Consider the following 23,812-nt stretch of genomic DNA (forward strand, 5'->3'; position numbering starts at 1 on the left):
AATCCTTGAAGCTCCATTGAACTCTCTCCTCAGGCTCTTCTCCTCGAGCTCTCGAGCTCAAATCAGCATAGCTATGGCTTCCCCGTCTTTTCCATGAGAGACATCGATCCAAAGCTCTTTCAATGCTCGATCCGTACACACCACAAGCCCTCACGAAGCTCCCCGCAGATGGAACACCACGACCCGCTCTGATACCAGTTGTGGGGGAAGAGAGGAGCACTCAGGAAGGGATAAGAGACACCCGTATATGGTGGAGCAAAAGCTACTCCAGCTTATTCCTCTATCATATATATATGAGTATACATGGGCACTGTACAAGTGGGTGGGCACACTGCCCTTTACCCCAACACAAAGACCTTTCATTTCACTGCAAAAGCCCCCTCATTGCTGCTGTAAACAGTTCTAATTTTTCCCTCCATCTTTGATCCACTCAAATCGGGGGTAACTGCTATATCTGGCAGAGATTATCTCAATTGGCAATGTTCTAGTGCTCAAGTTTTTTAGTTATATGTTAGTATTCCTTGGTGTTTTGCTTTGTTGAGCATTTGAAAAAGTTTTGAGCAACATCTTATGCCATCTTTGAGGTCCTATCTGCAGTTTTGACAATATTTCCATGCATACATAATCAAAGGACTTAGTCAAAGTCAATATTCTCTTCAAGGGTTGATTGTCAGAGATGTACTCTCTGTATATTGACTGTGGAAGACTTAGTTAAAAGATATGGATGTCATTTATACTCATATATGCAGGGATGATATGCTCTATGCATACAACAAAGAAAATTTAAGGATAATTATGTATGGCTTCATGTTTCATACACTATGCTATTATTATTTAGATTTATTCTTTGTCTATGCAAGCATATGAAGGATGTCTTGATGGTACTCAAGTCCAACGAAGTGTTATTCCTATGCAAAGGTATGAGTTACAATATGTTGGCTCCTATTTATACCTGTTATGATGCATGTATTATGCATATTGATACTCATATGATGGATACTCTTCATAGGTTCTCTGCCTTGGCTTTGCCTAAATTGCATGTAATGGTGAAAGGTTATGTGCTTCGCTTGAGTAGTGATTTGATGAGCATGGATCTGAAGATCAAGGAAGACAGTATGTGCCTCAATGGTGATATACTAGCTATACTAGTAGCTAGTGATTCTTTTATGGAGATATGTTCTTGGATGCATAACAAGAAGATTATGAAGTACAATATATCAGAAGGTTTGGTGATCAAAGGACATGCTAAAGACATGATGATGATCAAGTTTGATACTCCACGTTCTCCTAAAAAGGACAAGAGAGGCATCCCCAAAGGATACCTTTCAACTTCAATAAATTAATGAAGACATTCCACATTAGGTTTAGGGTTTATGTGTGTGGTCAATAAGGGTTCTCTGCCCTCGGATGTCCCCCTTCAATGATTGTTCGTTCTTTGTTTGAGGTTTTACCTTGTTGGACCAATGGGGATTTCCATACATAGTCATTGTCCAATCCTCTGATTTTGTAAACCAAGAGTCCTAGGAGTGAATCGCAGGTTGGGGCCGTGTGTGTTGCCACATGATGGTGGGCAAGCCTTGGACATCCCATGTACTACTACTGAGGGATGAGCTTATCAATTTGTGGGGGGGAATGAAGGACAAATTGATCTAATGGGGTGTACCAAGGGGTACAAGGGTTGTGTGTTGGTTGGTGTGACCACGTTTGGTTTTAGAAGATTCTATTAGTAGGTGTGATTGAGAGATTCATGGAGATGGTGGCATGATTATAGGATCATGGTGGCTTCTACTATGACATCATCTATGATGTTCACTAGATGTATCTTGGTGCCTATATGCTCTCCAGTCTTGAATAAGCAATTGCCATTTTCTTCATTACATTGTCTCTTTGTTGTTGTTCCATCAGAGATCACCTCATACATGGAGACACATGGGGAGAGGACACTGGGACAAGCTCGATTTATGAGGAAGCTTTCCACCCTTAACCACATCTTCACCTTGTGTGCAGTCATCAAGGAGACGAGGTCGAGATCCCCGAAAGTCTATGCATGTTTTATAGACTTTTGGAAGGCCTTCAATACAGTCCCATAATTCTACATGATCAGACGACTTCAAGAGATGCACATCCCAAGAGACATGAATGGGGAGTGATGATCTTATGTCAGCTATTAGAGGGAGGGTACATGCGTCTGGAGGCCTGTCAAACTAGATTGAGAGCACGATACAGTTGAAGGGGGGGTACCCTGTCTCACTAACATTATTTGGGCTTTACATTGATGACATCACAACATTGATCACCTAGAGGGAGAGGGATCATTATTGGAGGACCTGATGATACAAATATTACTATATGCAGATGACATAGTCCTCCTATCTTGCTTAGTAGCAGCGGCCTACATCAGCACCTAGAGGCCCTAAAGGTGTTTTACAGAGAGAGATTTGACATTCAACATTTGGAAGACCAAGGTTGATTTTCAACACCTCACGTGCAACTCTTCACTAACACACCTTCACTTACCGAGAGAGCCAGTGGAGATTGTACAGGCGTACACTTACCTAGGGGAAATCTTTGTAGGTCCAATCTTCATGATGACTCATGCAGCCAGGGCACAACTTACGCGAGGGTAGGGAGCTTTAGCTTGACTAGAGATATTATGCTGTTAGGGACATTTCTAGGACCCTCCAATGAAGGGGAGATGGCTATTTGACACACTGGTAAGACTGTATCCGGCACGTGAGGTGATTTTCAACACCTCACGTGCAACTCTTCACTGACACACCTTCACTTACCGAGAGAGCCAATGGAGATTGTACAGTCATACACTTGCCTAGGGGAAATCTTTGTAGGTCTAGTCTTCATGATGACTCACGCAGCCAAGGCACGACTTACGTGAGGGTAGGGAGCTTTAGCTCGACTAGAGAGATTATGCTTTTAGGAACATTTCTAGGACCCTCCAATGAAGGGATGGCTATTTGACACACTAGTAAGACAGACGGTGATGTATCCGGCACTTTTCGGGGGCGGGGGGGAGGTGATCTATCAGTGAGACTGAGTGGCGATGTCTCAAGAGGTTGAAAGTCATGATGGGCTCCAAGATTATATGGATAAAGCCCTCTTTCCCCCACCATATTATATAGGCAGAGTTTGGCATGACACCTCTCCAAGTTGATGCATGGCATCGTTCCAAGTTGATGCCATCTTCTAGACAATCATTTATCTCCACAGGGTCCGGGCCTTACCTTAGAGGAGACTACCGAGGTTGGCACTAGAGTTGTCAATACGCCTAGTTGAGAGGTCTTGGTATGCACACATAGCCAAATGGTTTTGCAACTTGGATCATCTCCCCCTCTTTCAGTACAACTTAGATGCTCCAAATCTCTTGATGCCATGGGATGAGATCAACCGTATCATACTGTTGAACCTACTCTAGCTCCACACATTCCAGACTTGGGGGGGGGGGACTAGGAGTTCCCCACCAAGATCCTACTCTACCACGATCATTTCCTCAGAGTATCGATGGATGGAGTGACTATCAGACCCCAGTACTTGGGAGGACATGCAAGTCTCACATGTCTTGAGGTTCCCCATCGGATAGATGCAAGTCTTGTCCCATCAATTGAGGATTGAGATAGGGAGAGCCATAGCTACACCCATAGAGAAACGGATCTGTAGATTACGCATCTTGAAGGAGGTGGAGACCCTCTATACTACGAGATCTGAGGATGGTACCATTACTTCTTTCACGGGGGACACAAGTTTGGACTTCTCTCCCAGTTGATTCATTTCGAGGACCAGGTCTACATTGGTTTCTATTTGATGGAGAGTGACAACATAGAGAGACCTTTATGCACCGCATCACAAAGCAGAGGAGGTAGCGGCACCTACGATTGAGCTAGATCGAGCCCAATAACATGTTATGCATTTTTACACTTTTGAGTCTGCCAACATAGCGGAGTCGAGGAGAAGGAGATAGATGACATGAGGGCTAAGTGGGTTAATAGGATGAGGCAGCGATGTGGAGAGACACAACCAAAGATACAGATGCATGGAGGTCCAGCACATCATAGCCATATTCAGGGGAAATTGCCCAACTAGAGGGGGTCACTATTGACATGGCCCTCCAAAAACAGAGATCATGGAGACCATACCCCCCACTGTCGAGAGAGATGACCCACAGACACAAATACCATAATATTTTGTAGCTCATGAGAGAGACACCTTGAAATCGGGCTATGTATTTTGATCTTGAGTCTGAGTACTATTTTTTTGTTACATTTTTTTTGGCTTAATGCGTAGTACTCTGCAAAGGGCCTGAGCGAGCCTTTTGTTTTAGCCCACGATGGCTTGTACGCTTCAGCCCACAACGGCTTGTACAGGTTACTTTTGGTGCTTGTACTTTGTCTCATAGGCTTGTGAGGCCTCCAGAAGATGTTAATACATCTCTCTCTCTCTCTCTCTCTCTCTCTCTCTCTCTCTCTCTCTCTCTCTCTCTCTCTCTCTCTCTCTCTCTCTCTATCTATCTATCTATCTATCTATTTCTATCGATCGATTGATCAATTGTTCCTACAAGGTCAAAAATCTCATGTCTTGCAAGGCATTGTCTTAAGAGACAATATGGTAGAAAACTTAGTATCTTGAAACTTGCTATGAGTCACATGCAAAGACACCATCCTGCTCATCAAATGAACTTTCTAGGTAGTTATAGGTAGCCAAATGTTTCTTTCACTGACAAGTACAAGTGCATGTCTAGCTTGACATATTCTTTCTGAAACTTGACACACCAAATAGCTCAATGAATTGTTGGTCTAAAACACTTGCTTTTGTTGTAACAAAACATTGGTATTCATCGAAAATGGTTGACAAAGAAAAGTTACGTGCTTTTTGGAGACAGCCAGCCAAGATCCAATTCAATGCTGCAAGTAAGATGTCTATCATGAGAATCCGATGAGCTTAGCTCTCACTCTACTACTTCTAAAGAGAATACAAAGAGAAGGGAAAATTACTAACTGGTACTTTTCTTTATTGCATTGAATCAACACATGATGATTCTTTTTATATGTAACAAATTCAAGCATGCTCTCATCAGTTCCTGAGGGTCAAGACTATTTGAAATCTAGTTTTGAGTGGGCTAACCTACCGGTTAGCCACCTAGCCTTCTGTGCAACGCCTTATATGGCTGCTTATCAGCCCCTCATATGGCAAGAGGGGGTTGGCCCGATGGAGTAATAGATCATCCTTTTAGGGTAGGTGGTGGACTAATCAGAACCATCCAGCATGGTTCTATTCTTGTGAGGCATATGCTTCGAGCTATTATCCACAAAGTCTTGAATAAGAGCCCTACCCATATGAGCGTGCACATAGCTTTTGCAAATGACATCCCAAGCAACATAGGTTTTTAAATATTGAAATCATTGAGGTGGACTCCACCTATAGTCTATATAAGGAACAACGTATTCTTTCATTATCCTTTGAAAAATGCTCAACAAAAGTATATGGCATGTCCAATATAAAAAAAAGCCACATCTTTTGCACTTGTGATACATGTGAAGTTTGCAATTGAGCCCTCGTGAGAAATTCTCCTATCATTACCATTATTTTATTGCATTGAATCTAGCGAGCGTTGCTTCCTTCTTGCAATTGCATTCGAGGAGATGACTTGTAACCTTGCAAGCTTTCGGATCAATAAATATATGCTCCTATGCAATTCTTATATAAGAAATTACCAAAAAAGAAAGAACAAGAACAATACCTATCCATACCTACCAAAATGAGTAATCCTGAGGAGAAACAACTACCTAGTTGATAACGTGTAGAAAGAAAACTTGACATCAAGGAAAACCACAAGAATCCAAGCCTAGTACTTGTGTCCATGTCACTTGTGTTTTACAAATAAAAGGTGTAGGTGGCAAATATAAATTAGGTGAACAATTACGACACCAACACTAGAGTTGAGCCATCACAACTAGACTCAACACCAAGAATAAAGCACCTTCTTCCTATTATTGAAAAGTGCTAAAAATAATGTGTTGAAAGACAAAGAGAGGATAAGAATCCAATACATACATCAAAACAAGTCATCCTTGGTTTCTCGTTAGGCTTTGAAGTATGTCTCAAAGTGAGAAGAGATCCATGTTTGATCATATGCATCAAGTCACGTTCAAGTCAGGTTCTAAAAAGACAGAAGCTTCCTTTTCCTTTCTTCCCTTATATTCTTTTGAAGGGAACCTGTGAGGATTTAGCTACTGGTTGATTGGAGGTTCATCTTTAAGTAGGACATCTCCTTCTTATTTCTCTTGTTTAAAATTTCAATCGAGAAGTTTTGGTTGTTATAATCAAATTAAAAGTTGTGGAAATCTGTATCAACCTTAGGGACTTTGCCCAACTTCCACAAGTGATAGGCTATGAATTGTGCACTATGTTAGAGATGGCGTGGCAAATTATTTTTTATTTTGTTCAACTATTAGGAATGATCAAGCGTTATGTTGTTAACTCTTGTGATCCTTAGTCTAGAAGTTGTCTTGAAAGGCTCATTAGGACTGGGAATTTTGTCATCTTTCCCCTAAAGAATTAAATTTTCTTACTCGTTTGATTACCATTGCTCAAGTTGCTTGTTCTTTTGTCCAAGTTGAGCACTCTCATTCAAACTAACCTTTTGATATATATGTACCGGCTTATTTTGTAAAGTGGTGGCTTTGTGCTATGATGGAGATAATCGCCTTTACCTTGAATTTCCAAACTAGGAAAGACAGAAACGACTATTCAAAATAACAAAAAAGCCAATTATAGATAGAAGTTAAAAACATCTTTAGTTAAACATTGTGTTCAATGTGAACATAAACATGTTATATCAACAAATATATATCTAAATAAATCCAAGAACATGCCCAAATTCATCCTCTAAAAACACAACATACTGTGCAGTTTCAATCTCATGAGTCACATATAAGGTTGAAACCATAACTCCATAGCACATAGTAGGGACTAGCTACTATGACATCCCCACTAGCGTCATCAGCGCACAACAGTGGGTGTAGACCATAGTATAAACCTATGCTCTCACACATACAAATCCACACAGCATCATTAATACAAAGGTCTTCATATTGAGTTTCTGTTTGCACTCGGGAGGTGAAGGGCAAACTCAGCCGTGACAAAGGCTAGCACTAAATGAGACGGCTAATCAAAAAGTAGCCACAATTTCATTTGTCTCTCCCAAACAACAAATATTGAGAAACTTATAGAAGGCATTGTAACATCTGTAATCCTATTTCATTTCATTTTATATCAACAAATATTGAGAATCTTAGAGAAGGCAATGGAACATCTGTAATCTTACTAACCTATTTGTTGTGCTCCCTTGTTAACACTCAACACTCTAAGCATGGGATCATAGAACTTGTTTTTTAGCCCCTAGTTCTTTTTCCACAAATGTACTCAAGTACCTATAAAAGAACATTTCGGTCTGTTAGATTGAATTTTAGAAAGTTTTGACTAGAATGACTTCCCTTACATATGTCATCAGCAGTGTTGCAAAACTCTTCTCACTGTGCCTCACTCCCCTCCCTCTCTCCCCCCCCCCCTTGGCCTCCACCCCCCTGCACCTTTCCCCCTCCTCTTTCTGTCTGGAGCTCGTTGCCTCATCCCAAAGGGATAAAGCTACAACAGCATGGATCATAGGGGAGCGCTTCAGGAGTCTCCCTGGGCAGGTGACCTTGTATTTTTTTATGTCTGCGAGTATAACCGCCTACATTCAAACCAAGACAATAGGATAAGATAAGAAAATGTTTCAAGGAAACATGCATGAACTTATCTTAGTTACATCACATTCCAATCCATCCTTGTCAATCAAGAGGTTCCCAGCATGCTAACCTTACTGTGGAAAGTAACAAAAAACAATTGACTCCTTGGAAAATCTAAAAGTTGCAAGTCTGAACTACAAGGACTTTTACTTTCGTATTCACCCATAGGAGGTATTGTTGACAAAAAAACAGTTTCTAGTTATGCATAAAAATCAAAAGCCACAATGTGCTATGCACAAGGAGATTTTTCTTGCTTGATAATACTATTAAGTTACCTCTTCTTGAAGACAACCATATGATCTAAGCTAAATATTGGCAAATCTCTCCAACGAGAAAGAAGCAAGTTGTATAGAAGCCTGCTGTTACATAGTTCCTGTTACAACCTCTGTGTGTTGGACAGAGGTAGAATATATGGAGGTCATAAAATAGATGGAAATATAGTGCCTCTTTGACCCACGCCTGCAAAGTCTACCCATTTGACAAAGAGGAACAAATTCCACAGAAGAATTTCAGTTTGCTATGGCTACCAAGATGAGCCTTAACTGTAACGATTCTGGCTAGCAATCTGAACTGTCTTTGTTCAACTTCTTCACTGACAGTCGCTTTTAAAAATATTAGTTTAGCACCTGAAAACCAAAAGAGTAGAGAACCTCCAGGTCACAAATCTGTGTGCTTGTACTCACAGCGAACTTGAAGCCCATAAGCTGAGATTATCCTGACAGATACTTGTAAATAAGTCCACCCAAATTTAATCGTCCTAAAAGTATACGCTCAGCTGAACTTTGGACAAGCCTTTTGCAAACAATAAGGTTGTAAAAGTTTCTGGCATCTGATGCATATACCCATTTCCTCATTCTGGATAAGTTCAAGAGGCCCTTTTCTGCAACAAACCATTTTATTCATATGTACTAAAAAGTGACTCCTCTGATTCATGTAGAGCTTGCATCTTTAGTAACCTGGCACCAGCTGCTGTAACTTTCCTTGTGACTGACATACGCAAGTGCCTGGCAATACACACTCTTTATTAGATTTCCTTGCTCCTCTTACACCTAGAGAAACTAGCTCCTTAACCTTGTTGCACTTCATATGATTTTTCTTATTCGACAACAGTTTTCAAAATTTCCAGGCTTCTGCTGCCTTTCCAAGAGATTACCTTGCAGGCAATCTAGTGAGGGTCCTAACATAAAAGAGCCACATTAAACCATATACACCGAGTAACTGGAGGATATCCAGCAGGGGTCCTGCATAAAAATGGGCACATAAAAAAACTACATAAATCAGATATGAAATCTTTTTGTCATCCCATCACATGTACGTCTGTAAAGTCTACCAGCCAGCTATTTGAATGAGATGAATTTTTTGTCGCCCCATCACATGTACGTCTGTAAAGTCTACCAGCCAGCTATTTGAATGCTATTTTGCAAAAAATGATTGATCCAAACTTGTTCCTGCTTTTCCAGATGTCCAATAATGATATTTTGCATGCATTTTCATGGCAGACTGCAATCTTAATTCCCCCCTTTTCTGGCAAGTTTTATCTGAGACACAACTTCAATGTGAAATTCAGGATGCCACTCTTCTCATCAGCAAATTTCTCCAGAGAGAACTGCTTACACATGTAACAAGTTGACTCCACTTCTTGTGAGTGTTGCTACTGCAGTATGTGAAGCTACAATTGGCACAAAGGTTCGCCCTAATTTGTCTGGCCTTGGATAGATGTCAGCAGTCTTCATGTTTTCCTAGTTGCTACTGCTTCACGCAGCCATTGTAAATGTTGTCTAAAACTGGAGTCCCAGTGCTTGTTCCTCTAGACTACGACTTGAAGCCTTCACTCCTTGTTCTGACACAAGTCAAGCACATCATGGATTTTGGCAAGGATTTACTTTTGTGTTTAGCAAAGGGTATTATCTTGCATTCAAAAAGAATATGTTTTGAATGTTGCTTTACTTGTGTCTACTCCTGCAACAGAAGTCCTACCAACTCGTGAAAAAAGAGAGGATTGCTGCCCCCCCTCAATGACAAATTCAGCAAGGTGTGGAAACCAAAATAGGACTCAGGAAGAGAGTTCAGAGTGGTGGTGATCATCTCTGAATCCGATTGACTTCATCAATATTCAACAACTGTTCCCTCAAGTCCTGAAGCTTTGTGAGGTGAGAATTCATGGAATCTCCCTCATCCATATGCGTATGGGAAAGCTCTCGCTTCAGAAAGGAAACTCTGGCATCATTTCTTGCTGCAAACATACTCTCTAGTATCTCCCAAGCTGCACTTCTATAATTAAGTGCATTGAAATCATCCAAGTTTCCATCACAATTATATTTGCTGTTCTTTATAATATAACAGCAAATGAAAAACCCCTCATGGATCCCCCTAGTAATGCCCCGCGAATTCCCTCAAGGACACCTCGCGCATCTCAAATCACTCAATATTGTGTTCAAATTGCTTTACCCACCCATTTCGGCACCTTTGCATCTTGGGTATTTTGTGTCACATGCTCATTTGAAGACTTGGACCATATCCTTTACTTACCACGAGAGGCACCTCAACTTCATTATTTCCTTTGCACGGTACAGGTCGTGTTTAAAGAGACACATGGATGCAAGAACACGATATTCCCCATAAGTTTGTTGTCTACCTTTGGCGATATTTTCACCCATCTACTTCAGAATCTCCAGGGTATTCTAATCTTCAGAAACCAAATACCCTCCCGAGCAAAGTTCCCCTTCCCCAAGATAGCTTCTCCCACCTAAAGAATCTCCTTCTCCTAGATATCCCCTCTTCCGACAATAGCTCAGTACCATCTCTTGGATCCGTGGGCTCCGCAGTCGACACCTACCTTTTCAAGAGTAATAACACCCATACTTTCTTCATCAATGTCACCTCCCTCAGGACCCCCTCTGCCAAACTTCCATAGGTGGTTCCATCCTGCATCCCCTACCCTAGCCAACATGAGACTTTCAGGGAGCAGCCCATATCTTCTTCCATATATAGTACAAATTAGAGCGCAAGACATTCATGCTCTTCTCACAGGAAATTCAGATATGTCAAACTGCTGGAGTGCAAACTCTCCGGTGGGAAATTCAGATATGTCGAATTATTCCCTCAAGTCTTGAAGCTTTGTGAGGTGAGAATTCATGGAATCTCCCTCATCCATATGCGTATGGGAAAGCTCTCGCTTCAGAAAGGACTTGAATCCAAACAAGTCTCATGATGTTACTCAACATAATCAAGTGCTACTTAAACAACAAAAAATCTTTCAACTTAAGAAAACATCACCGACTTGGCTTGTCAAGTCAAGCAACTCTAGGATTTCAAGAGCAGCTCACACACAGAAGAAGATGCACCGCCACTCAACGATTATGCAGACCCAATTCCACCAGAGAAAGAATGTCGAACTTCACGCCCTCTATTGTAGAATGTCGAACTTCACGCCCTCTATTGTTTACTTCAAGATGCTAAAACTAAAAGACTTGACATTAAGTTACTGGAAGCCTACGCTGGTCAACGAAATCACCGAACAGTTAACCAATGGCTTGCCAAGTCACACATGTACTTTGCTTGCTCAATGGTTTGAGGGTTGTGAGCCCTCACATCAGAGGCCAAACCTAGGTCCAAACCCTGAATGAAACGCAGCAACTTTCCCCTCTCGGAAATGTCATGCACAAAAAAGGGAGTCTCCAAAATTTGTGCAAATACTCATGGACCATGCTCGTCTGCTAAGAGAGTTTATAAAATTTAGAAAAGTATTGCTCTAGTATTAGCAGGGATACAAATGTAGTGGCCATTAGTTTTTTGAATTGCTCCCACGTGGTTGGCCTTTGAGGTGAGTCCCTCATGTACAGCCACCAAGTGTGAGTATATGATGCAGTTTGTAGAAAAGGGTTAGCGCAGATTTAGAGGAAGGGGAAAAGAATAGCAGAAGGGAGAGAGAGATGGGGGAGAAGAGAGGAGAAGGGGGAGGAGAGAGAGAAGGATGAGGGGGAGAGAGAGAGAGAGAGAGAGAGAAAGAGAGAGAGGAGAGAAGGTGAGAGAGCGTAGGGAGCAGATAGCAGGAAGGAGGTGGGATTAGATCTCACATCAAAAGTCTACAAATAGGGGTGGATGGGGACTTATATAGTACCTCCACATTTCCCAACGAAGAAGACTCTAGAGGTCCACTAAATTGCCCCCTTTTCCCCTTCATTACAGCCAGCCCTTCCCATAGAATTTTTCCCTCAAAATTTCACAGCATGGCTGTTCAAAAAGTGCAGCAAACAGCAACTACTAATCAGCCCGGTAGGAGATAGGAGTGGTCCTGGATAATGCTTTCTGGCTGCCATGAAATTTCATCCTCAAGGAGTCCCCACCATTGGTTAAGATACTCTATGTAGACCTTGTTTTGAAGTACATGGTCTCTGAAACCCACGATGCGCTCCGGAACATAGAGGATGTGGCCCTCCTCATCCAAAGATGGCAACTCAGAAAGAACATGGACATGATGTCCCACATGTGGTTTCAGCAAAGACACATGGAAAACATTTGGATCTTGGAGGTGCTGGGTAGCTCCAACTGATATGCTACCTCTCCAACCTTGCGGATGATCCTGTACGGACTGTAATACCTATGAGCAAGCTTTGTGTTGGTATTACCTTTCAGCGAGGCATAACGGTTTTTATGCAGACGCAAATGCACATAATCTCCCTCCTTGAAAGACAAATATCTCCTACGTTCATCCGCATATTTCTTCTGCTTGGCTTGGGCATCCTGCATATTCATTTTTGCCAACTGCAGAAGGGCATCCATCCTCTCCAAGTCATTCCGTGCTTGCTGATTTTTCACAGCCATGTCAGCAATTGAAGAAGGCATCCCGACCATGCATCCGTACATTGCCTCAAACGGGATCATGCCAATGGAGACATGCTTGGTACTGTTGTAGCAAAATTCAGCAAGTGCCAACCATTTATCCCAAGACAAAAGTGCCTCCCATATTCTTCCACCTATTTGTTCACCCTTTCCGACTGTTCGTCAGTCTCAGGATGGTAAGCAGTGCTAGGTGTGAGTAAAATGCCCACTACTGTAAATAACTCCTGCCAAAAAGTGACCCAAAAATTTTGAATCTCTGTCATTGACAAGTTCTTGAGGGAAATCATGATGCTTAAAGACATGCTCAATGAATTGCCAAGCAACCTGTGATGTTGAATACTCGGTCTTAGTGGGTATGAAATGGGCCTGTTTTGTCATTCTATCCACCACAACAAAGATGTTGTCCCATCCCCTCTCTATAGAAGGCAATCCTGTGATGAAATCCATTGCTATATCCATCCATTTTCCCTCTGGAATGGGTAATGGCTGCAAGAGACCTGCAGGAAATTTGATGTCAACTTTATTTTGTTGGCAAGGCAAGCATTCAGCCACTTATTTAACTACATCCCTCCACATGCCTTCCCAAGTAAAGTTCTGATTGTTTTTTTCATATGTTTTAGTGACACCCGCATGTCCAGCCATGGGAGAGGAGTGCATTTCTTGCAAAACCAACTATCTATATTTTGAGTCTGGCACTAAATAAATCATGTCCTGGGACCACAACATCCCATTATGCAATTTGAATTCAGGATGACCTTGACTAGAAGGCTTCTACAAATCTGAAAATATGGGAGCTGCCTTAGAATTATGCATATACTCTTCTTGAATGCCATGAATCCATTCCTGATATATGATAGAGATAGCAGACAAATTGTAAGCCCACATCCTAAACAAGGCATCTGCAACTACATCTTCCTCCCCTTTTTTGTACTCAATGTCAAAATAATAGGATTGGACTGCAGCCAACCACCTCTTTTGCTTCTATGACAAATTTGGCTAGGTGAGGAAGAATCTGAGTGTCCTATGATCTATTTTCACCTTAACTTTACTCCCGTACAGATAGTGGTGCCATTTCTTGAAAGCATGCAAGATAGCCAACATCTCCTAATCATCAACATGGTAATTGAGTTCTTTGGCATCAAATTTCCTGCCTTCAAAGGCTATAACCCCGTGTTCCTGCCTGAGAACAACCCCCAATCCTTTGCCCCTGGCATCTACCTCTACAATGAAAAGACTTGAAAAATCAGGGCATACCAAGACAGGTGCATGAGTGAGAGAAAATTTCAGATATTCAAAGCTGCGTTGTGCTTTCTTTGACCACCGAAAAGCATTCTACTTCAAGGTTAGTAAGAGGAGCTGCCCTCTTGGCAAATTTGGAAATAAAGCGCTTGTAGTGGGTGGGGTTTTGTCGCTGTGGCCAATCCTCGATGCATTTTACCTTTGCGGAATCCACCGAACACCATGTCTACTCACGATATGCCTCATGTACTCAACCTCCTTTGCCATAAAGTGCATTTGCTGGCGTATCCTCAATATTTCCAGCACCTTCTTCACATGCTTAATGTGCTCCCGTCTATCCTTGTTGTAAATGAGGATATCATCAAAGAAAACCAGCATGCATCTGAAAAGAAGTGGCTGCAATATCTTGTTCATCGGCGCTTGGCAGGTGGCTGGTGTATTAGTCAATCCAAAAGGCATCACCTTGAATTCATACAAGCCCCGTTCTATGCGGAAGGCCGTCTTGTGCTGATCTCCTTCTTTCACCCTGATTAGATGGTCACCAGACCTCAAATCTATCTTCGTGAAAAACTGAGCAGCCTTGAGTTCATCCAACAAGTCATCCATCCTTGGGATTGGAAACTTGTTCTTGATAGTGACCTTGTTTAGATCCATGTAATCAATGCACATGTGTACGATCCATCTTTCTTCTTCACCCAGAAGCACCGGGGAGGCAAAAGGAGAAGTGCTACGAGAGATGAAGTTCTTCTCAAGCAATTCCCGCACCTGTACGGCCACTTCCTCCCACACAACCTTAGAAAGACTGTACGGGGCTTTGTATATGGGCTTACTGCCATGCTCTAGAACAATGGCATGATCCACATCCCTCTTGGGAGGCAATTGGGATGGCATATCAGCTAATACAAAAGCGAATTCGGAGAGCAACTGTTGCATATCACAATCCTCAACACAGGAAATGCTACTCCCTTGAGATACTAACACATTCAATGCATAGAGGGCATGCTCCTTCCTGAGCACTCTGGCCAACTGCCTTGCTGAAATGACCTGCAATTTAGGAGTGGCAATGCCATGCAATGCTACAGTTTTACCCTTGTGGACAGAGCTGAGTGATAGCACATTTAAATCCATGCTGATTTTACCCAAATATTTTAACCAATCACAGCCCTAGACAACATTTATTGGACCCATGTCCACTGCCAAGAGATCCCCAGCAAATTCATTATCCTCAAAGAGCTTGATCCTTGCATCTTGGCAACAAAATTTACTGATCAAATGCTGTTCATTTGCCACCTCTACTCTCAGCCCATGATCAATCTCAATAACAATCAGTCCCACCTTCCGTAAGGTCTTAGAATTTATGAAACTATGAGTGCTACCGCTGTCCACAAGCATGTGAACAGTCCTACCATTAATTTTCACCTTCAATCTGATACCAATGTAGAAAAGGGGTAGCGCAGATTTGGAGGAAGTGGGATAGAATAGCAGAAGGAAGAGAGAGATGGGGGAGAAGAGAGGAGAAGGGGGAGAGGAGAGAGAAGGATGAGGGATACAGAGAGAGATAGAGAGAGAGTAGGGAGGAGAGAAGGTGAGAGAGCGTAGGGAGCAAGTAGCAGGTAGTAGGAAGGAGGTGGGAGAGTAGATAGGATTAGATGTCACATCAAAAGTCTACAAATAGGGGTGGATGGGCACTTATATAGTCCCTCCACATATCCCACCTAAGACGCCTCTAGAGGTCCTCTAAATTGCCCTTCTTTCCCCTCATTACATGGTCGTCATCCTTCATGGGGTAGAAGCGAAATAGTCTTCCAGCTTTGTGAGCTATTCTTCCAACTCATTGGGAGTGCATGTGTCACCCTTGAACTTCTGCAAATGAGCTTATCCTTGACATCTTCTACTTCATAGTTCCTGCTCCCACTCCCAAATGCATGGGCATCATCATGCTTAAGGTTTATGTAATGATGGAATGGCATCTCCTCACAGATGGACACAGGTAAAGCACGGTAAGAGCGCAATGCCTTGGACAGCATATCATCGATCTCGGGCTGCTATCCATAGTCAACACTCTGATGCATGGGCTGTGCATGGCTATAAGTAATCATCGACCTTGGAATAGAAGCATGAATCCCTAGCTCTGTACACCCACGAAACGTATCTCGCTGCAAGGACTGCATACCAAAAGGCTCAGAGGACCATTGACCTCTTTCCCATTGCTGTGGAGTTCGCTGCAAGGACTGCATACCAAAAGGCTCAGAGGACGATTGACCTCTTTCCCATTGCTGTGGATTTCCAAGTGAACCCAAAACAAATCCAAGCATGCTAGCTGGTGTGATGAAAGGACTAACTATGTTCAAAGGAGCCACTCATAGTGGGTCGGCCCGAAATAGATTGCTCCTAAAGGGAGGAGTAAAATGTAGGATGTGGCCTCAAGTCCGATAACAGGGTCGGTACTACACAAATGCATCCTAAACGCCTCAATAATCCCCCTGCTCGGGAGCAAGTTGCTCAAACTGGGACTGACTGCAGGGCTGAAATCCGGCTGAGCATTGGGCATCTGCCATAAAACCCCCACTACAGAGAATGCATCATGGCTGTCCGACTGATCCCAATGCTGAGGCATAGCCTGCTTGCCCTTGTCAGATAATGCACCGAGCTACTGGCCGATCTGCTCACCAATTTGCTGCCCCAACTAAAGAAATGTATCATGGAGCTTGGAAGATAATGTTGAAAATGGGGAGAGGGTGAGAGACACATGATTGGAGACAAGAGCTGAGGCACGAACTGATGTTGATAGATAGATAGATAGTATATCACAGCAAGTACATTGCCTCTTTTATAGGCTGGGCAAGCCTTATCTTCCCACACTAATACCTCATAGATGAGGTCACACACAAGAGAATCTAGATCCTATAATCTAGGGGAGGAATCACACCTACCACATGAGGTGGCACAAGTGGCCTCAAGACTCTTCACACTCACACAACTGTAGGACACTCCTAGGACTCTAGGACCACTAGGACCACACACACTAGGACTCCGATTCCAACAAACCCCCCTTCAGAGCTAGGGTGAAAAACTATGACATCATCCAGACTGTGCATCCCAGGCAATCTCAGAGGCTAACAGCTGAGCATAATTCAGAGGTTGAACCAAGCACTCTCATGGCTTAGGTGTCAACGTGATCAGAGACTCAAATCTGAGCATGGATGCATGACCAACTCATAGGTCTAGGGAGTACACCAACATCCTGGAACTCGGCCAGGCCTGATAAAGGAAAGACATAACAACCCCCCTGTCTCCTAACTGGGTACATGGAAATAAGTGGAGCCTTTTATAGGACAAGACACACAAAAATGACAAATTATTACATCATTTTAGGGGGACTACCCAAGGCAAAGTACCTAACACACATGACTCTAGAAAGCCCACTCTTCATCTATCACCTCATGGAGGGATAGACCAGAAATAGCAGCAGTGCAGGCTTGTTCCTCAGGTCCAGAAGGTGTAGCTTCATTGTCTTCGTCCTTGCACTACTCCGCAACCAGATTGGCATGTTCTTTGGCTTGTACCTTTGCCATTTTCTTGAAGCAACGATCCTCTGGATGGCCAGGTTTCTGACAGTAATTACATTTAAGAGGTTTTCCTTTCTTCATGCGCTTATTCTTGAGAAAGAATGCTTTGCTGGATTCGAAGGAAGATTCTGCTTTCTCTGTAAGCCTACGGTCCTCATCAATGATATGAGCTACCATATCCTTCAAGCTCATATTGCGGCTGACTCTTAGGACAGCAAGGATCTCATTGTACTTGGAAATGTCTTCAATATTTGGCAACCCTTTGGCCTGTGGATCCTGAAAATGAGAGCGAAAGTACTTTCTCTCTAGTCTAGCCAATGAAGCATATCGTCTGCTCAAGCGTGCCTGCATCGCGCGTCTCATGGTATAGATGGGTCCGGAAAAGACAACCCCCAAATAAGTGTATGATGAAACTACTTGAACAGGGGACCCATCAAATGCGAAATGCTCATCGCGCATGACAGGTCGAGATGTATTGAAGATCATAACCTTGGTTCTATTAGAATGGTGGCTTCCCTGGTGGAAATTCGGTGAGAGAGTTAGACCCCTCCACTCCATATGAATGCAAGGCCACGAGGGATCTCATAGGATAGCTTGAGAGTTGCAGCTGTTTCTTTAAAGGCTATCCTGCACAAGGGATCTCATAGGATAGCTCGAGTGTCAGGCATTTCTGTAAAGGTTAGCTCAAGTGTCGGAGCCTCTACTGTAAAGATTAGCTGGTTTCTTAAATTTGGGGTGTGCTTCAAATAGGATCATGGGGATATGAGAGCCCATATGCATCTGAGATAGAAGGGATAGAAAGAATTTAAAATTCAATAAGCGTGGAAGGTGTTTAGTGCTTCAATGCACAACTATTCAAATGAAAACTAAACAATATAAGAAGATAAAGAAACAGATTCGCACTCTACAGATCATAAGAAAACACAATTTTCAACAGTGACAGAGGATGGCTTGTTAGAAATGACTAGAAATGGAAGAAAAACCTCATGCTTGTGAGATCAAGATGAGGTCGCTACACTTGACACTACAGAAAGGGACCAAAATTTTATTACAATAGTTTTTACACATCAGGGGTGAGCAACCAATGTCATGTGTGTCTACACAGGGAATAAAGAGCTAAAAACTGGAAGCTCAAGGGATAAACTGAATCAGATAGTGTTACTCCGGTTCATTAAACTGTGTTCAAGCTTACCCCTTATCTTGCTTTTATCAGGCTTAGAGACCATAAGCAAAGTTATCAAATAGTTTCCACAATAATTTGGAAACACGAAGCAAGATGGGATTAGGGAAGTCATTGGATCACAGGCATTGACGGAGTGTGCAAGGATGTTTGGAACGTACAAAGCACATAATAAACTTATGATCATAAGTTTCAATAAATGTGATGGCCTTCACTTGCTTAGAGTCCTCTACAAACAAAGCTCAAAATGGCACACAGCTATGGCATCCACACCCATCATCAGCACCCTGTAAGTGCATGAGCATTGCATACACAACAGTATCTGTTGTGTAATGTTGTCCACCAACAGACACGTTTGAGTTGTATTGCTTATCACAAATGAAAAAGGATAGAATAAAAGAGCAAAGATCTGCTCACTTGAAAAAATTCCGAGCGAGTGTCCACTTCTTTCCTTGAACATTCCAGGCCATAAGCCATCAACATCCAGCATGCCACAATCACTCATCCCGGCAATTGACCAAAAGCTAGCAATCATTGTTGGTAAAGATACTTTTTCCTTGACTTTGCTGATGGTACTGTCTTTCATATGAAGTCACTAAGGCTTCCCTTTCCATACTGAGTACACCATCTATATTTCTGTCTTTTGTATCTACGGGTTTTCAATCATGAAGGCCAGTCAAAAACACAATGTCTGTCATCATTGCCATAGACTATTGAAATCTATACATAATCGTTTATAGAATTTATGTGCTGCGAATCACTTACTTGGTGTTAAATAAATAGACCAATTACTCGAAGCAAACCTTTGCCTAAATCTTTCTAGCCTGCCCTTGCATCACTCTGCATACTGACTCCAAAATACTCTTGTAGCACACAAGCCTCAGGGTATCACATTAATAGTATCAGCACTTTCGAGTTGCCAATGAATCACTGCAAATGTCAGAATCAGGTTGAGAATCCTAGCAAAAGGTCATATATATCGTCAGGTGTCAAGAATGTTGTTCCTCCTAGCAACAAGTCCACATCATCTGCCATTGAGGATTCTGCTAGTGCCTCCTTTGCTTCACATACCTGCAAACCATTTCAGTACATTACACATTACATTAGAACTCGTGTACCTTTTGAACTGGTAAGCAACTATGAGAGGTTTGTCCCTATAGGTCTATGCAAACACACAACATAGAATATAGCATGCAAATAGGCAATGCAAATAGGCAATAGACAATTCAGTGCCAAGAAATGTACATCTAGTAAATGCAGTCAACAACACGATAGGGAACAAAATTGCACAATCCTAAAATCATTGGAACTGGGCAATTACTGTTTAGATATATAAACTGTGTACACATGTCTACCAACCAGCAACCAAAACATGTGATATAGTTTGTCATTGGGTACAAGCATGACAATATTCTAGAGACTGAGAGACAGACAGACACAGAGAGAGAGAGAGAGATTAACGTCTGCAAAAGCCCTCACGGGACTATGAGACAAAGTACACATCCAAAAAAGGGAAGCCCTTACATCTCTGAGTGTCAGAGAGAGTTGAGGAGTGCACAAGGCATCTCTTTAGACTGAGAGTCTTTGGGTCTAATTGAAGTCTCTAATAAGTGTTATACCATCTAGATAAACAGCCCATTTTCCTTCCTTTCAAGCTTCTTTTACTTTTTTCAATTCTGCATTTCTTGTGTGGGGTGAGCTCCTCTGAAATCCATATGCTAGTATCTCTCAGCTTGTTGGCTTGTCTGAGGACTTTGTTCCTTGCTGTCTTGTCTTGAAAAATTATTCTTGCATGTGCCCCCTTTGGTGGGAAAATTTTATATCTTCTAGATCCCATTTAATCTAGGGAGTTGTCTTCTTGAGATGTTCAATCTTTGTTGTCATACGAGAGAGAGAGAGAGAGATTTTAATGTCTACAGAAGGCCTCACGGGCCTATGAGACAAAGGTACACATCAAAAGCAGAAAACTACAACATCTCCTAGGAGAGAGACAGAGAGAGAGATTGCACAGGGCATCTCCTAGAGGGTGCATAAAGCAACTCTCATAGTTATTATAGATAATACCTATTTTCTAGTACTATCATAGTGTGACCTTTTTAACTTTACTTTAAGACAGTCTTTTGGCTTAGATTTGAAATCTTGAACCAATGCTTATTCTTCACGGTAAACCACCCATTTCCTGCTTTCCTGGTTTCTTTAATTTTTTATTTTAATGGATCTTTGCTGAGCGGAGTAATAGTGGATTCTTCAAGTATCCATAATTCGTGCCCTTTTGCCCTTCAACTTATGTGTTCGTTGAGATCTTGGTCTTTGTTGCCTTGTCACTAATGGAGACTTATATCTCTGTCCCCCTTTGCTGGATATTCCAGATAGCATCTGGAACCCATTCCACTTGTGGGATCTTGTCCTTGAGGTAGTCGAATAGTCCTCTGTGTATGTCCCTGCGACATTGGCAGCCATCTCGTAGTCCCCCTACGCAAAAGATCAGCTTGTTAACTTCTCTCGTTTTCACTTCTTTGTAGAGGTCAGCTTTGTTCATTTTGCTGTTCTCATCTGCTGTCATCTCTTGTTTCATGATTTTACCTGAGTGTTGACAATTTCCTGCACTTTCGAAACCAGCTATTGTGTTGGTGGGGATGCGTTGCACTGTGCAGCACCTCCTTGATCCTGCATGTCACATAATGCGCATATGCGCCTCTCCCTGGGTAGGCGCTCTGCTCTACTGCTCTCAATACGAAGTCTATGTGAAGAGACCCGAAACTGCCCAATAGAGATCCTCAGTGAGTGGGGTAAGTAGATCTGTATGTATCCTGGTGGGTCAATGAAACCCTCCTCTGTGATATGTAAGCAGTGATCTCTATAGAAGCTAAGCTTCACTGGGAGTTCGCTCGGTCCCAACCAGGTCCGAAATGTGTGTAGCTGTAAGAGATCCTCACGGATAAGCTGGTTGACCTCGTGTGATAGGAGGGGAGAAAACGGAGCATCCATGCTGTATTGGAAGGGAGGGAGTCTATCCATGTGGAGCCCCAGACGCTCAAACCATCTCTCTGTGCGTGCATACCAGCATCTCTCGTCCCCTCCTGCTGAAAGTGCCATAGAAGAGGATAGTGCTAGCCATGGTAGCCTGCTACGCCCAGAAGTATAATCCCCATACTCCCTGACTCAGTACAAGATACGTGATGACCTGAAATGCAACATCTAGGTGTAATGGGGATGACCCAAACTCAGCCTGAATGATCTAGTGAGGAATGGATAGCTTACCGCGAATCATCCGTGATAACATGAAAACCTATAGCCGCTCCACACGAGCCCACTCTGTATCCGACAAGTCTAGTAGCAAGGGCTCCCATGCATCCCCACTGAGCGGACCAAGGAGTCAAAAAGCAGGCCCTTGGTCCGTGGATCCTAAAAGTGCAAAGCACTGCGTCTCTAGTCTGGCCAATGAAGCGTATCCTCTGCCCAAGCGTGCCTACATCGTAGGTCTCATAGTGAAGATGGGTTCGGAGAAAACAACCCCAAGATACGTGTATGATGAAACTATCTCAACAGGTGACCCATCAAATGTGAATTGCTCCTGGCGCATGACGGCTCGAGATGTATTGAAGATCATAACCTTGGTTTTACCCAGGTTGGACCTTCAAATCATGAGACTCCCAAAAGGACTGTAGTGCGTCAAGGTGTCTCTGAAGCCCCTCTGTTGAGGATGACAAAAGAGTCACATCATCTACATAAAGCAATATCCGGATCGGCGTGCTAACAAGAGAGCAACCAACCCTCTGTGTCTGCATCACTATCTCAAGCTCGTCAATGTAGAGGCCAAACAGGGTAGGTGATAATGGACACCCTTGTTTGACCCCAATAGTGCTCATGATCTCGTCTGTCCACCCAGATCCTACCCGGACTCTGTCTGAGACTCTCGTAAATTGCCATGACAACCCAAATGATCTCCTGGTCATAACCCAAATCTTGTAGGCACCTTATGGGGCGAGCTCTTGGAACCGTGTCAAATGCCTTGCGGAAATCTACAAAGCAACATAAACCCTCTACTTCCGTGCCCTCGCCTCCTCAATGATACACCTGAGAATGTGATCCATGGTTCCATGATCATGCCGGAATCCATCTTGTCCTGCTGCCCTAAGTCCTCGACACTCCGCAAATCTGTTGACCTCAGAATCAAGCACTGATTCATATATCTTGAACATGACATGTCCAATCATAATGGTCCTGTAATTCTCCGGGCTGATGGGATTGTTAGAATATGAAGTCAAAGTGTGAGTTATTTGGAGTGTACTAGTGTATTTTAGTAGACACCATTCTACTCTATATCGTAGAGTGCCACGTCACTATGGTGTTAGAATTATAGATATAATTCAGCAGTGACCAAAGTAATATAATAAGCTAGTTAGGGGCACTTTTCCCTCTTTAAGAGGTTTTTCCCCCTAACCGCAGTTAGTTCACTAACTATGGTTAGTGACTACTAAGGTTTTGTCACTAGGACAAAACCTTATCTTTCCTTCAGTGTGTTGTACTCTTACTCTCTTCTATTGCAACTAAGCTTTCAAACTTCCAAGCTTCCAGCTCTCTCACTCTCTCTTGCTCTCTCACTCACTCTCTACTCACATTTGGTATCAGAGCAGGTTCAAGAGCTTCGGGCTCCCTGCTCCCTTCAAGTTCCAGCCCTTTGCTTCAAGCTTCAGCCTGCTCCAACTCGTCCGTACAGTCCGTACGACTGTACGGAAGCCCGACGTACTGCATCCGTACAACCTCCGTACAAGTCGCGTGCAGTCACCGTACAGCTTCTGTACCATCTCCGTACAACGTACGTATAGTTTCCGTACAACGCCGTACCTGTGTCGCTTCTCCCCGTACAGCTTTCGTACAGCTACCGTACAACGCCGTACAGATCGCCGCACCTGCGCTGCAACGTCCGTACAGATTCGCCCGTACAGATTGATTCCGTACCTGCGCTGTCAGTTCCGTACCTGCCATACAGTCCGTACGTACTGTACCATACAGTCCGTACTGTACCGTACCAATTGTACCTTCCATAGATCTGCGTGCATTCCTTCAGTACCACACGTGTGGCAACAATCTGTTCATCCGTACAATCTGTACTTGCAGATTTACACAGGTTTCCTTCAGCCACAGGTGTTCTTTGGCAGGCACATCTTGCAGAAAACCAT

At 42.9% G+C, this 23,812-nt stretch overlaps 1 protein-coding gene across 2 annotated transcripts in view; it reads right to left on the minus strand.

Moving 5' to 3' along the window:
- Positions 1–8,076: 8,076 nt before the first annotated feature.
- LOC147899461 (vesicle docking protein) overlaps positions 8,077–23,812 on the minus strand; it is a 60,681-nt gene continuing 44,945 nt past the window's right edge. For both annotated transcript variants that reach the window (XM_087378115.1, XM_087378114.1), the window contains 2 exons: positions 19,395–19,700; positions 8,077–9,040 (listed from right to left, as the gene is read on the minus strand). In XM_087378115.1, coding sequence (XP_087234241.1) covers positions 19,575–19,700 — 126 coding nt within the window. In that variant the 3' untranslated portion in view covers positions 8,077–9,040; positions 19,395–19,574. The remainder of the gene's footprint in view (positions 9,041–19,394; positions 19,701–23,812) is intronic.

This window comes from Dipteris shenzhenensis, chromosome 8, assembly GCF_047967505.1.
Source record: "Dipteris shenzhenensis isolate YYH24624 ecotype China chromosome 8, Dip_SZ_1.0, whole genome shotgun sequence".
Lineage (NCBI taxonomy): Eukaryota > Viridiplantae > Streptophyta > Polypodiopsida > Gleicheniales > Dipteridaceae > Dipteris > Dipteris shenzhenensis.